General features: G+C 47.0%; 1 protein-coding gene across 2 annotated transcripts in view; it reads left to right on the top strand.

The window, feature by feature from the left end:
- LOC135900498 (uncharacterized) overlaps positions 1-12,938 on the top strand; it is a 36,647-nt gene extending 23,709 nt beyond the window's left edge. Inside the window, exons 4-5 of one of the 2 annotated variants that reach the window (XM_065429978.2) lie at positions 1,469-1,869; positions 12,075-12,938. In XM_065429978.2, coding sequence (XP_065286050.1) covers positions 1,469-1,869; positions 12,075-12,377 — 704 coding nt within the window. In that variant the 3' untranslated portion in view covers positions 12,378-12,938. Of the gene's footprint in view, positions 1-1,468; positions 1,870-7,118; positions 7,294-12,074 lie in introns of those variants that run through there. The other variant, XM_070538360.1, reaches the window with a different exon arrangement.
- Positions 12,939-14,071: the final 1,133 nt, after the last annotated feature.

Below are 14,071 nucleotides of genomic sequence, written 5' to 3'. Positions count from 1 at the left end.
GGAAACTAAGCAATATAAGAATAAATATGCAACCCGCCCTATAGTGGCTGCCTATTGGTCATCACCGTTCATTTCTCATTTAGCTATTTCAGAGGTTTCTAACGTTAACATTCAAAATTTTGTTGGCACTGTATTCGGGGCCTCAGTAACTTCTTTAAAGGTATACTGCAGGCAAATATGAAATCAAGCTGAAGTGGTAGATTAGTGCTCAAGAATATGTAAGGTGTCAATGCTATCGCGAACACAACCTTAATAATCATGAAATTGAGGTGAATGCAGGACATGGTTAGAGACTACAACGGGACATCCAAGTACATGCCCGATAACGTAGGCACTCCTCAGTTAAATTTTGTCACTTATACTCAACCACTGCTTGTAAAAACATCCTTGCATCGTATTATACGACGAAATAACATGCGTCTTGTCCAGTTCTATTTCATTTTTAGAAAAAAGAACGCATTGAAATTACTCTTGACAACGACGCGGGCGGTCGAAAGGTTTCGTTTTCGCTCGACTGTGCGCCGACCACGCTTTCGCGCTTCAGTAGTTTCGTTATCACGTAGTGCTGAGTTGGTTTTGAAGACTCGTGAAACTCGGACAAACTGCAAGTCGCAGAAAATTCAACTTCCATGTGATGTTGCGGGATGCCCGAACGGTCTACATCACTTGACGAAAAAGCAGCTGCAGTGGCGAATCCACGGCTTTGTCTTGGCTCGGTACCGGCGTCTGTCGGGTGCCGCTTTGCTCACCGGCGGCAGCAAAGGGTGATGATGGCGTATGCAACGTCATTACTTCCCCAGTTGGGTGGCGGGATATTTGAATTATGGAAAAGGTATTTGGGCCGTTCAGATGCAATTTTCTCGTAAACGAAGTCTTGTCTTGGAACGAAACAAGCGTTGCGAGGTTTCTGAAATGGTATTTAAACAGCCCACGTCACTTAGTATTTGCGTTTAGTGTACCCTTAATGTTATCGCAGCATTTGTTTAGGCAAACATCGTAGTCTCTAAATTGCGCTTGCTGAGATATTTGGCTCAGCGTTATTCATAATATTTATTCGTCCTAAATTTCGCGCTTTGGATTGTCCGGACTAAAATTCAGTGATCATGAAGATATATAGCATCCTTGCGGGGCACCATTCTTCAGTATTATTTTCCCATTGTTTCAAATGAACGCTCGCTCTTCCTAAGCGATGAACGCATTAATTATAATGGAAAATGCTCGATGATAACATTTCTTCGCATACAATTTATGTTGCTGCATCAACGAAGTTTTTGAAAGGTCGACGGTTTGGTCCCGAGTGCATCGGATCGTAGAGGTAAGGAGAGGACGTGGCTGAAAGCAAACTTAACCCACTTAGCGGCACTGGCAAAGCACGACTCCGTTTTAAAAGATATTCCGAGAATCGTTCATTCCGCACCTACGCAGGCACCTACACTAAGCATTCCTCTGGCACGCATCACCTTCGCAGGCGGCACCGCGATCAGCGACGCCCCCATGCGGCCGTCTTCGGTGCGCCCCAGCTACGACCGGTCGCTGGGCCGCGTGCTGGTGCCGGCGGCCCTGTTCAACACTTCCGTGCCGGGCGACAGCACGGGCTTCTCGCTGCAGCTGGCGCGCTACGCGGTGCGCTTCTACCGCGCCCTGCTGGAAGCCCTGTTCCCGGACGAGCGGGGTGGCCACTTCCACCCAGACGAGGCGTCACGGCGCAGGCTCGAGGTGCTGTTGCAGTGCTTCGAGTGGGACTTGCGCGAGCTTCCCGCCGCGCTCCGAGGTCCCGTGGCCCCTGACCCCGCGACGTCGCGCGGAGCGGTCCTGCAGCAAACGGCGGCGCTGCAGTTGGCCTTTCGAGCCTTTCAAGAGCTGTGGCAGGTGACGGAACGCTTTTTGGATCTCTTGAAAGTAAAATTGTAGGGTTTAGAATGCTGAAACTGCACTGTGAATAGGAGGCGCACTGCAGTGAGGCACTCAGGGGAAATTCTGACCAACTGGGGTTCTTCAGTGTGTGCTAGTTTCAGGCCGCGCGAGTGGGGAAAAATTTCGCCTGAATCAGAATGCACTCTTTGCGACTGGGATCGAACTAGTGACCTCGTCCTGAGCGGCGCAACACCAGAACCAATGAGCTATCGTGGTGGTTGTTTCGCCCTCTTCGCTCCCCAATGAGGGCACTCGATAAAGGTTCAAGTAGCGTTTACGCAGCCTTTCATTTGTCTGCCACGTGTCACTTCGTGGAATTGCTCTGTTGACTTAATTATATAGGCAAACATGGTAATCTCTAAACTGCTCTTGATGAGTGCCTGTGAATTCGCCCTCTCCGTAATGAAAGCTACGCGACAGTTCAAAATTTGCGCGGCACAGTTGTTTCCACTATATGTGAGCTTTCCATAGTAGAACTCAAGAAATGCAGTATATGGACTTGATGATTAAGTTCTGTATTAGGTGCATAAAATTGCGATACCTGTTTCGGCTGTGGCGTTACGTGTTCGTCACTTCTAAACTTGCTGCTTTATGTAGTTATGTTTGCTTTCGGAATTTTCACACATATAAGAAATATTTTTGAAGCCGTAAGTAAAAAATGAACTCTTTGCAGTTGCCGTAATTTAAGTGCAGCTAAATTCCAACAGTCATAGCGGTTGCGTACAACAACCCATCTGTTTTTAGATGTATATAAGAAGAAGCAAGGCTAGGCGTAGTGACCTAATGCATTTGAGACAGTTCCGCCAAAAAGGCCAGCTTGTTTTTCCAAGGAGTGTTACTACGTTTTAAGAACGGGCCAAAATATACCTGACTGCATGCGAATAGAAGCTTGCATTGGCACTTACCTGGTCGTAGGATGAGCCATAGAAATGCCGGCTATACAGCACAGCGCGTATATTCTTCAATGTGGAGAAACATTCATGAACGTGAGAACGTTATTGCGCATTCTAGTTGAGTGCGATCCACTGCAGAATCATTAATTCGACAAACTGTGTGGATGGACAGAATGATGTATGCATGTATGTATGTATGTATGTGTGCATGGGTGAATATGTAAACATCCCCTTTGAAATAGATTGGTGGCGAAGGGCACCAAGAAAGCTACTTTTACATGCCACCTGACATTATAATGGGCTCTTGATATTTCTTCTTCGTGTAAACAAGCCATGGAGATTGGAGTAAATGTGCTGCGTTAAAGAATATTGTATTTTTATTGTGTGTACCCCGCTATGCACTACCAGTATTCCAGTCGCGTTTACTCTCTTCCACCACATATTAGTACACGCTTCCTCAATTGTCCTTAAAGGCCGAGGCCTCGGGCAGGGTTACTGCGTCCTTATTCATGTATGAATAGATGCAGCAAAGTGGTTGGCAAATATGCCCTAACACTTCGCTGCTATTTTCTCCTTCGACGCATGTACACTTGTCATCGGCGAGCTATGTCTCATAACACCATGTTCTTAGATATCCTGATCTGGCTGCGACCAGTAGCGCACTGCCCTTTGAATTATTGGAAACGCTTTTTACATTTGATTCCTTTCTGAGTTGCAAAATACGGTTCCACCGCTGTTTTTTCTAAAGCACAGCTCCAGTATCCAGTTTTGGCATCTCTATACGTTTAAAGCTTTTCCTTGCAGTGCCACGCAAGTCCACGCGATTAGAGTAGTATTTGCTCGTTAGCTTCCTGGTTCTCTTATTTTTGTGTGAATAGGAGCTTTTCCAATAGAAATTTCTAAATACCTGGGTAACAATCCATTTTCCTTGAAAATGATCAGAGGCAGCATTTACTAAGCTGCGCTGTTCGTACGCAACTTCTTAGACAAAAGTTCTTACACCACGAAAAGGGTGCAAACGAAGTGGCAGCGCACTCAACTAACGTCGTAGTATGAATGCCAAGCTCGGATTGAACGACAGAGAAAGAAAAAGCGCAGTGAACTGATGGAATGATCGCACATCATGCGTCTGTAGTTGAGGCAATAATCTCATGAAACAATACCGCGCACCCCTCCTTGAACAGCTTGCCTTTCTGGGCGCCTCCTACAGCGTCGATAAGCGCTCGCCCGTTCACCGCACCGCCAACAAAAGAACGGCAGTGTCACACATTGTTCTCACAATTTTACGAGAGACAGGACCGATAGACACAAGGTGGCATATTTGGCGCAGCAAGAGATGCCGAGACAGAGCAATTGCCGGCCAGGTCTGCTAGGCTAACCCCAGCTGTAGAGAGAGAGAATCAACTTTTGTACTGAGCCCTTAGGGACGGCTGCTGCGCGCTGGCACCAGATGAGGTGGAACCTTCTTCTCAGGTCCCACATGTGTCCAGTAGTTCCTGGCCCCTAGCCGCCAGCGCGAGCTGGGTCGGTAGGTCGGGGCTGGACAACAAGGTCTCTCATCGCTGGGGAGGGTTGGGGCTGGGGAAGGAATAACTACCCCAGCTGTAGCAACACCACCATCACCGCCATACTACAGCGCGACTCATAGCCGTTGTTTCGATACGAATTAGGAAAAAGGAAAAAAAAAAGTTTCATAATAAATAGTTCGTGGGACCTCAAGGCAAGGCCATCAGCACTGGCACATTCATAGGGATGGCATGTGGTCTCGCGGCACATGGTTGCTGGTGTGGCTCTAATACCGCGCATAGGCGTGCCATCTGCTCCCCCGACAGCCAGTACGGTCTGAGGTGCTTGAAAAAGCGCGCTCCCTTCAGTACAGAATCCCTGTTGAGGGCAGGAAGAGCTATGAAAGCTGCCACAAAAAACAAATGCAGAAAAAATACATTGACCACAGGCGGTGTCAAATTTGACATATAACCGCTACGCAACATTCATGCACGTTCCGCTGCCTATCACACTTGGCGTCACATGAACATTCATTGGTTCTCCTTGGCTTTTATTCAGCTGATAAAACAAGACGATGTTCGGCACCAAGTGAAGAGATTGTTTTGAAGGTTACGATTACGTTTGTGCACTACGACAGAGCTAAAATGCACAAAGGCGCCTACACTTCAAATTAGCAGACAGGTAATAGACCATAAGTTGGTGACACCAGAGCCTGGAGCTCCGAGTGGCACATCTTGGAAGTAAAGGGTAATCAGTCAAACAAATCACCGCCCAAGAGCTCCGTGTAAATAATTAACCAGCGAAGCTGAAAAGTGCGGCCCTGGTGTTTATCACTGGGTGAATCCAGACGGTTCATTAAAAATGGCTTGGTAGGCTGACGAATCCTCAGTACGCAGTTGCTGCATGCGCTCGGCTGCACGAGCCTGCTCTTGCGTCTGGGCCGCAGCATCGGCACGTCGTAGAGCTCGTTCCCGGTTCTGCCGTGGTGTTGCTAATCAAAAGCTGCCTGCTCCTCAGGAGTACGTATGACGCGTGGCCTGCCCATTTCGGAGCCAGAGAGATACTGTTACGTGCACGGACGACGTCACTACTGGCGCAGCCAATCGCGTGCCTCTCTTTCTCTTTTTTCGCGTATAGGCATGGGGTTGTGCCGGAGGAGATTTCGGCGTACACGCGACAGGCGGGAGGACGGACGAAACGGCAAGCCATATGGAGCTTCGCTGTAATACCACAATGATTAACGCCAACGTTTCCGTAAATTTACCAGCCTCATAAGAACACACGTTCAAGTGCAAGTCAGCATACTGCGCAGCACCGCGCGCAAAACACATAACAGTTCAACGTTCTAGCTAATACAAGGTGAAATCGGCTCAACTCGCCGCTCTTGCTACAGCTACGCACTTTGTGAGGCGCCGTGCCGTCACACATCTTACGAGGCTCAGGTGAGGGTGGTGTATTCAAGCCGCAGTAGATGCCGTTCTGTAAACATTCGAATACGGCCATGCAATACGAAGCGAACTGCACTTCAAGGCCAACAATCTGCTAAAATTCGGGACAAACTTTTAAAACATCATCACGCTATTTTTATGCTCACTGCAGGCCGAAATGCTCTTCCAGTGATATCCAGTTATTCCTTACCTGTGCTAGCTGATTCCAAGATGTGCCCGAAAATATCCCAATTTCCTGACACCACCTAATTTTCTTCCATCCTCCACAACGCTTCCTTTCAGTAAATTTAATGGACAACCAATCATCTGTCCTACGAATCGCGTGGCCTGCCCAGCTCCACTGCTTAGAGCGCAGCCCTTAGGCGCCCGTTACTGCGGCGAGCTCCAGCGGCGGTGTCTCTCAGCGGCGTCCCTCGGCGTAGTTCCTCGGCGTAACTTAAAGAACGAGCACATCGAAGGATGAAAGAGCGAACGCGGAGCGCAGCGGGGCAAGAAAGACGGCGATAACGAAGAAAGCATGAGGAGGAAAGCGGAGGAGGAGGGTATGGCGAAAGCACGAGAAGAAAAGCGCAGTGCCGCGCAAGACGGGTTATGCAGCGATGGCCCCTGCGAGATGGGGCCAAAGTAGCATGCCGTTTTTTGTTGACCGATGCCATGCGGCGAGTGCGAAACCATATATGGAACAAAGCGTGGCATGAGCGGAGGTGCGTCTGCAGCGGCTGCTGTGAGTCGTGCCTACGTGTCATCCACGCGCTGCCTCTCGCGATCTCCCGATTAGTGGGGCAGTTGCACCGCACTTCAGTTAGTTTGCAATGTGCTGCACCAGACAGACTGTCCGTGCCAGAAAATATATCGCGAAATGAAACACGATAGAGCTGCGCTAAAACTTCGCATTCGGGAGCATAGTAATCGTTGGTGCATTTTTCTCTTAATGTCAACTAGAATATCGGACACGCCGGGTTACTCTCATCAACACCGCTCTCTTCGTGTTTCTTAACACTGGGCCTATTGTTTTCCATTTTACAGCTCCTTGCGCTCTTCTTAATCCGTTATTGAGCGTTTTTATTAATCACGAAGTTTCTGACTCACGTGTTAGTACCGGTAGAATGCAATAATTTTACAATTTATCATTTAATGACAGCGGTAAGCTGCCGGTCATGATTTTGTAGGGCCTGCCGTATGCAATCCGTCTCACTTTGGTTCTGTAATTTTCTGCTCATTATCAGGGTCTCCTGGAAATAAATGACTTAGATAAATGCACTCCTGCACAGACTGTAGAGGCTGACTGCTTAATGATTTCTTATTCGCTCGACAGCATACTGAACATTACCATTATGTTCTGCATATTATTTTTCAGCGCTATCCTCACACTTTCTCGGTCAAGGTCTTCAATCATTTGCTGCAACGTGTTCCCAGCGTTACTCAAAGGGACAGTGTGATCTGCAAGCAGAACATCTTGTATATATTCGCCGTTGAACGTCACTCGTCGTCCTGTCCAGTCTAGCAGCTTCAATATTTCTGCTGTGCATGCAGTAAATAGCATTGGAGAGAGTGTTTCCGTGCCTGAATCATTTCTTGATAAGTATTTTTACACTTTCTTCTGAGGAACTAAAACATGTGAAGCCGTAACTATCACTGAGGCAGGGCCGAAGCCCGTGGGAATGCGGAGCCATGCGCCATGGCTGGACGTAAAGTGTCAGTCACATATAAGTGAACGAAAAATTGTAGTTAGCCGAATGCTGCAAACACGGTGGCCTTGATGTGTAGTTCAGTCTTTCTTTGTAATCTATATATGATATGCACTTACATCAATAATGGCACACAAATGTATATAGCTTCGTCGAAACACACTGAATCAGGTGGTCGAACAGTGTGCAATTGGCAGAGCACTAAAGACGGCATAATTCAAGTGACGTAAATGATGATCGTGCTGATATGGTGCTTAGCAACGCGCGCGCCTGACATTGTTCACTTTGCCATAGCAGACCATTGTTGCCGGCTTTTTCACGCCGTCGTATTGACTCGACTACTCCACCTCAGGCGGTAAGCACCGTAACGTGGTCCCTGGTGGGAAGAAAATGCGCCCAAACTAGAAGCGCCCATTGAGACTTTAAGTGAGAGGAGGAAAAAATAGAACATCGCACGAAGCAACTGAAAGACATGAGTGACGTCATTTTTCCCACAACTGATGTAATGTGGATTTCTTAAACTGCATCTCCAGCCAGTTATGAGACGATGGCTGTCGTCTCCTATCGCTTTTATTTGACGTCTCGTGTTCCCATGGCTTGTTGCCTGTTACTGCCTTTGCGCATGCAAAAGAAAAACGTAGTGGCATCTTTATGAGCACTGTGCTGCGCACGTTTTTACCATAAAAGACGTGTCTCCAGTGGTATGCGTCACTGTGGCTATATATGGTATAAAAATGCGGGCGTGCATGCGTGCTTGCGCGCATTCCTCGGGCCTATGCACTCGACGTAAGCGAAGGCCTCTCTAAAGATGTATGAACTTATCTGTACATTCCTAGACAACGTATATGTGCGCATCTTCTGTGAATGGCTAAAAAAATGGCAATATCAAATTAGGGAAATATTGTAGGTGTCTGAGAACCATGCATTTATTATGTGTGGTGATATGGGCTGCTACACTATAGGGTGTAGTTCTTTTAACACTGAACGTACGTTAACAATTCGGAGAAATGAAAGGTGGGCGTCAGGTCACATTCTGTTGTTGGACTGCAGGGCACTTTATGGCGACACCATGCAGACCTGTTACGCGACGCTTCATGGCAGCATGGATCTTTGTAGTCCGTTAGAATCTACAGGTATAAACTAATACCCCCGTCACAGGGGAACTTTCAAAGTCCCTTGATCCCAAGAGGCTTTATTTCAATGGAGGACTGGCACTGCTACACGGGTGCATCAAAGGAGGCCTCGTCGAAGGGAGCTTTTAGTTGAGGGTGTCTGCGTTTGTCCCTTGAAATCTCAAGGGAATGTTTATGATCCTAGAAGGCGTGCGACAGAAGAAAAGTTCTATTGAAACACGGACGTTGAATTTATACCCGGTAAAACATGTTTTACACCCTTGTAAAAGTTTTTAGGCACTGACCACTTTCGTAACACCCGCAATCTCATTCATGAACGCGCCGGTACAACAGCGCCGGCATGACCTGTCGCCGGCAGCAACACCGACGCAACATGGTTTGCCATGTGGGAACTGGTTATCGGCTTCTACGCATCGATGTGTCCTAGGCATATTTCTGCGCATCGATAGCAGTTTTCGTATCTCGTCACTTTTGCGTTCACGAATATGTTGTCATTCCTGTTAAAAGATTCAGGGGAGACCATTTGGGGACCATGTAGCACTGACGCATATAAATTGAACTCATGTTCTTGTTAAAGCTCTACACTGCTTAACTTCAAATGACCTTTCATATGCCCATGTGACTGGGTTATAACTCAACAGGTCCGCTCAAACATTGTTACCCATAGAGAAGAGTATTCCTTCAAGACGATTGGCTACAGGAGGACTCATGCGACGATTATTTGCTCAATTCTTGAGGTGGTTTATATTTCTAAGCATGACGCTTGTTTGAGCATCCTGATATTTTCGTATCAACGATGGTAAATGTTACTTTTTGCGCCATTTTTTCATCATCATCATCATCATCATCATCATCATCATCATTATCATCAGCCTGGTTACGCCCACTGCAGGGCCACGGCCTCTCCCATACTTCTCCAACAACCCCGGTCATGTACTAATTGTGGCCATGTCGTCCCTGCAAACTTCTTAATCTCATCCACCCACCTAACTTTCTGCCACCCGCTGCTACGCTACCCTTCCCTTGGAATCCAGTTCGTAACCCTTAATGACCATCGGTTATCTTCCCTCCTCATACATGTCCTGCCCATGCACATTTCTTTTTCTTGATTTCAACTAAGATGTCATCAGCTCGCGTTTGTTCCCTCACCTAATCTGCTTTTTTCTTAACCCTTAACGTTACACCCATCATTCTTTTTTTCATAGCTCGTTGCGTCGTCCTCAATTTAAGTAGAACGCTGTTCGTAAGCCTCCAGGTTTCTGCCCCGTAGGTGAGTACTGGTGAGACACAGCTATCATACACTTTTCTCTTGAGGGATAATGGTAACCTGCTGTTCATGATCTGAGAATGCCTGCCAAACGCACCCCAACCCATTGTTATTCTCCTGATTATTTCAGTCTCATGATACGCATCCGCGGTCACTACTTGTCCGAATAGATGTATTCCGTTACCACTTCCAGTGCCTCGCTACCTATTGTAAATTGTTGTTCTCTTCCGAGACTGTTAGACAATACTTTAGTTTTCTGCAGATTAATTTTTAGACCCACTCTTCTGCATTGCCTCTCCAGGTCAGTGAGCATGCATTGCAATTGGTCCCCTGAGGTACTAAGTAAGGCAATATCATCAGCGAATCGCAAGTTACTAAGGTATTCTCCATCAACTTTTATCCCGTTCTTTCGCTTTATCGCTTCTTTCTTCTCTTGAAAATCTTGTCATCTGTCATCATATTTATCTGCTTCTGTTCCTTTTTCTTGGATGCTTATATTAGTATATCACAAGCTGAACGCTCGCTGCGTATAATGAATTACCTCGCGCATGGGTGTAAAGTTTTAATTTTCCCGTGCAGGGTAGAGGAAGCGCTGGGGCCCAACCAGCTTCCATAACCGCACGTATATACTGCATGTATATACCCGAATATTGCTATAACACTAGGACACTTTAACAAAGAAATGCAGGCGGGAAGAGCGATTTCCGAACAAAGCGGGCAACCAGGTTGCTGCCAGGTGGTTATGCAACCGACGGTGCCCGGCAGCGGAAGGTGCCAGGAGGACTTACCTACGAGAAGCTAAATTTTTAGAGCGTAGCACCTATTTTTTTCATATGCCATCGTATTGAAGTCCCGCTTTGTATCATAAACAAAACTGTCGTCCGTCCTACGCATACGTTCGCTCAAGGAAGGTGCAGTATGAGCAAAACTGTGGACACAGACACTACGTCACTTCTACCAAGTGCTTAATTGTAGCTATGAACCATACAATAGAAGGGTGCGATAACAGTACGGAAGATGACAACGAATTATCCAACACAAGCAAGTTTTGCTAATTAGACACGTTGTCACGTTTTTTTGTAGTGCCACCTCGCATGGAAAATTATAGCCTGAAAAGTGATTGGAAAAATAATCATTCTCTGTAATATGAGCGAATAAAAGCTCAGACTATAGAAGAAAGTAATATAGAAGTGCTCAAAACGCAAGAATGACAAACGTGATGGTTACCACCTACGGACAGCCCACTTATATCTGCTACCACCCAATAGATTGTCATGAAGAGTGTGACAAGGCAGGCTATTTAGCCCAAAGAGAAACACAGCCTGTCAGACATTAGGTAGAACTTCGCAGAAGAGCATTAATGTTACAGCAGCGCGCGCACAATACAATTATGGAGTAAGACTGCTCATTGAACTTCGCATTGAAAAAAAGAGTGTGCCGCAAAGGTGAAAGCACGCGTTATATTCGACTGTCAGTTGTGGCTTCTAGTCCATCGGCCGCAACAGCACGTTACAGCACTTACCCGCGTCAGCTTGAGCGGCGCAGATGGACTAAATAAGTTCGTAAGACTGCTACGTTGCTGGTACCGTACCTTTAAGAGCTTTGACCTTGGCCGGTGAAGGGCGCATACTGCAGGTCGTACGACTATAGTAGTTTGGTTTGGGTGAGCTGTGTGCGACGAACCAACTTGGAAGGGCGCATTCGACAATACGAAATCGCGTGTTGGTTTCTTTTGCATCTGCATCCTTGGCACTGTATCAGTTTGGTCTGAAAGATAAACGGAATCGTTTAAATAAAGGTTATTGTAGGTACAATTTTCTCCAACATTGTGCTGCCAGCTTTCTTCTGTGGTCATGTCCTAACCTACATTTAGTTCCAGCAACCTTATGTACCCGTAAGTCCAACAGCTCTTGTCAGGTCGCATGCGGTCCTGCCAGATCAATTTACTTTAGACTGTATCAACGCTGAGGGTGAATGACTGTATGTTGACCCTGTATAGGGCCAATGGAGCGGGAACATGCAATGGAAGCACTTGAAGGCATGCAATGAGATGGAGTGCACGTGCTTAACGCAGGGCCTGTGGCACAGTGATATGGGCCATAGATTTGATAACGTTGTAAAACACTGGGCTGTTTTTTTCGGTACCACTCAGAGAGATGTCTCGCAACGAAAATTAAACGATTAACCATAATTCCACTCGGTGTTTCCGTCATGTGGATGCGCAGGTTCGACGAGCGTGGAACGTGGACTTCCGCTACCAGCGGCTGCCTGAGCTCTCTGCCGAGGCATTGTTCTTCGTGTACTACGCTCTCGACAACTGCGAGAACAGCGACCTGGTGTACAAGGAACACCAGGGCCATTGGCTACCCGCGGAGTACCGCGTGAATCTACCGCTGCGCCACCTCGTGGAGTTCGCGCCGCTCTTCAACTGCTCGGCCGACACAAACATGGGCCGTATGAGCCTGGGACGCACATGCGCTGTTGTTACACCCGACACGTGGATGACTCGCGCGCCGGCCAATGGTTAAATGCCATGTCGGGATCGCTAGTGCATTTCTTTCGTATTTATTTTCATACAACCGCCTCACTTGGTGCATTTAAAGGCTTTCGCATGACTGTGTGGGGGCTGTCATTTCTTCATGATGAATCATGGATTGTAAACTTACTTGTTTACACACAGGCGCCAGAATATCGTGGTGCTCACAGAGGAGGTGTGCCTTTTCACTTTTCACTAATGTGGTGAATTGTGCCGGATTTGTGGATCGTTATGATTTGTTGGTAACCCACAAGAATGTATACATTATCTTGGGATGTTTCGAGTTAATAGCTTTGCTGGGGATCGCAGAGGGGTTTCCAAGCCCTATGCCATACTCCGAAGTTTATCAACCAATGTTGGAAGGAAAACGGTGGTAAAGCTTCTTAGCGTACGATTTTTGTGTACGGTGCTAAGCGGTTTCGCGTCATTTCTGTTTCGATGTGAATTTTGATTTACGCGCATGCGAGCTTACTGTTGTTCTTTATGTGGCGTAGTTATATTTGAGGAGCTGCCCTTAACATTTCCACATGAACATGCTGAAATAAATGGTTCATTGGATATGCACAAGCTTGTGTCGGCCTGTAGTCCATGCAATTCGCTTGACTTACGGGTGCATAAGTGACATTTTCTGTTCGCCGACACAATAGACGCGCTGTGGAGTAGTAAGCTATACCGTCGCAACTTGCCCGATATTGCGCCACCATGTTTTCAGCAGATGGAGCATTACTTTATTATTAACACATGTCAATATATATCATTTGGGATATAGGTAAGTATTCCTATGTCAAAGCGTATAGGACTGGGCATGCTTGCGGCAAACTGCAGCAGCCTAGTGAACCAAACGCTTTTAGTGAATCTTAAAAGTCACCCGCTTGTTTGTAATAATCATCACCTGTACCACTCGACCAAAGCTTGTGACATTCGGGTGGTTGGTAAATTATGCCTAAAATACTCCGTACGGCGTCTGCGCTGAATCACGGCGCGCTGTTAGTGTGAAAACGCAGCTGGGGACTCTACTGGTTAGTTTATTTCGAACAAGTTCAACTCCGGGCAACCCAGAAAAACTCGCCGCCTATTCGCACGAAATCTAAAAAGACGAATTGAGTATAACTGCAGGAGGACATCTTGGAAGGCTGGCTGGTGCCTGCTAACAGACAAAGTAGTGCGATAACAAACCCACAAAGAATGAGACAAGCATGTCACAGGTGACTCTTTGTTCACCCAGGTTTCCACGGGTAAGTCGCATAACGCGTGAAGATGCAAAGAAAAGGAAAATTAATCGAATATTTGTAAACCTGTAAAGACTATCGACTACCGCATCCAAATTAAGCAAGGAAGAAGTTGATACTCTGCGCAGACTAGAAACGACTACACATGTGCATGGAATTATCATGCACCGGATGCACCCTACAAATCCGCATACTTATGCCGATCTTGTGATGCACCGGACACACCCAACACATTGTGTTGGTGTGCCCACACCACGAGAAATACAATCAAGGTGAAGCTTCAGAACCGCTACAAGCCATCGAAGAAACGTGGGAGGCAATGTTAACAGCACAAAGCCTGGAGGATCAGTGAAGTCTGGTGGGCTGGCGCGAGCCGCGTAAATAGCCAACGGATTTCTGGACTGAGAAAGCCGCGAAGCACGCTGGAGAAAAAAAAGACTTTCTCGCTGTTTCGCAC

This window comes from Dermacentor albipictus, chromosome 5 (assembly GCF_038994185.2).
Source record: "Dermacentor albipictus isolate Rhodes 1998 colony chromosome 5, USDA_Dalb.pri_finalv2, whole genome shotgun sequence".
NCBI classification, from domain to species: domain Eukaryota; kingdom Metazoa; phylum Arthropoda; class Arachnida; order Ixodida; family Ixodidae; genus Dermacentor; species Dermacentor albipictus.
The sequence above is the reverse complement of the archived record's forward strand: the minus strand, read 5'-3'. Positions and strand labels throughout refer to the sequence as shown.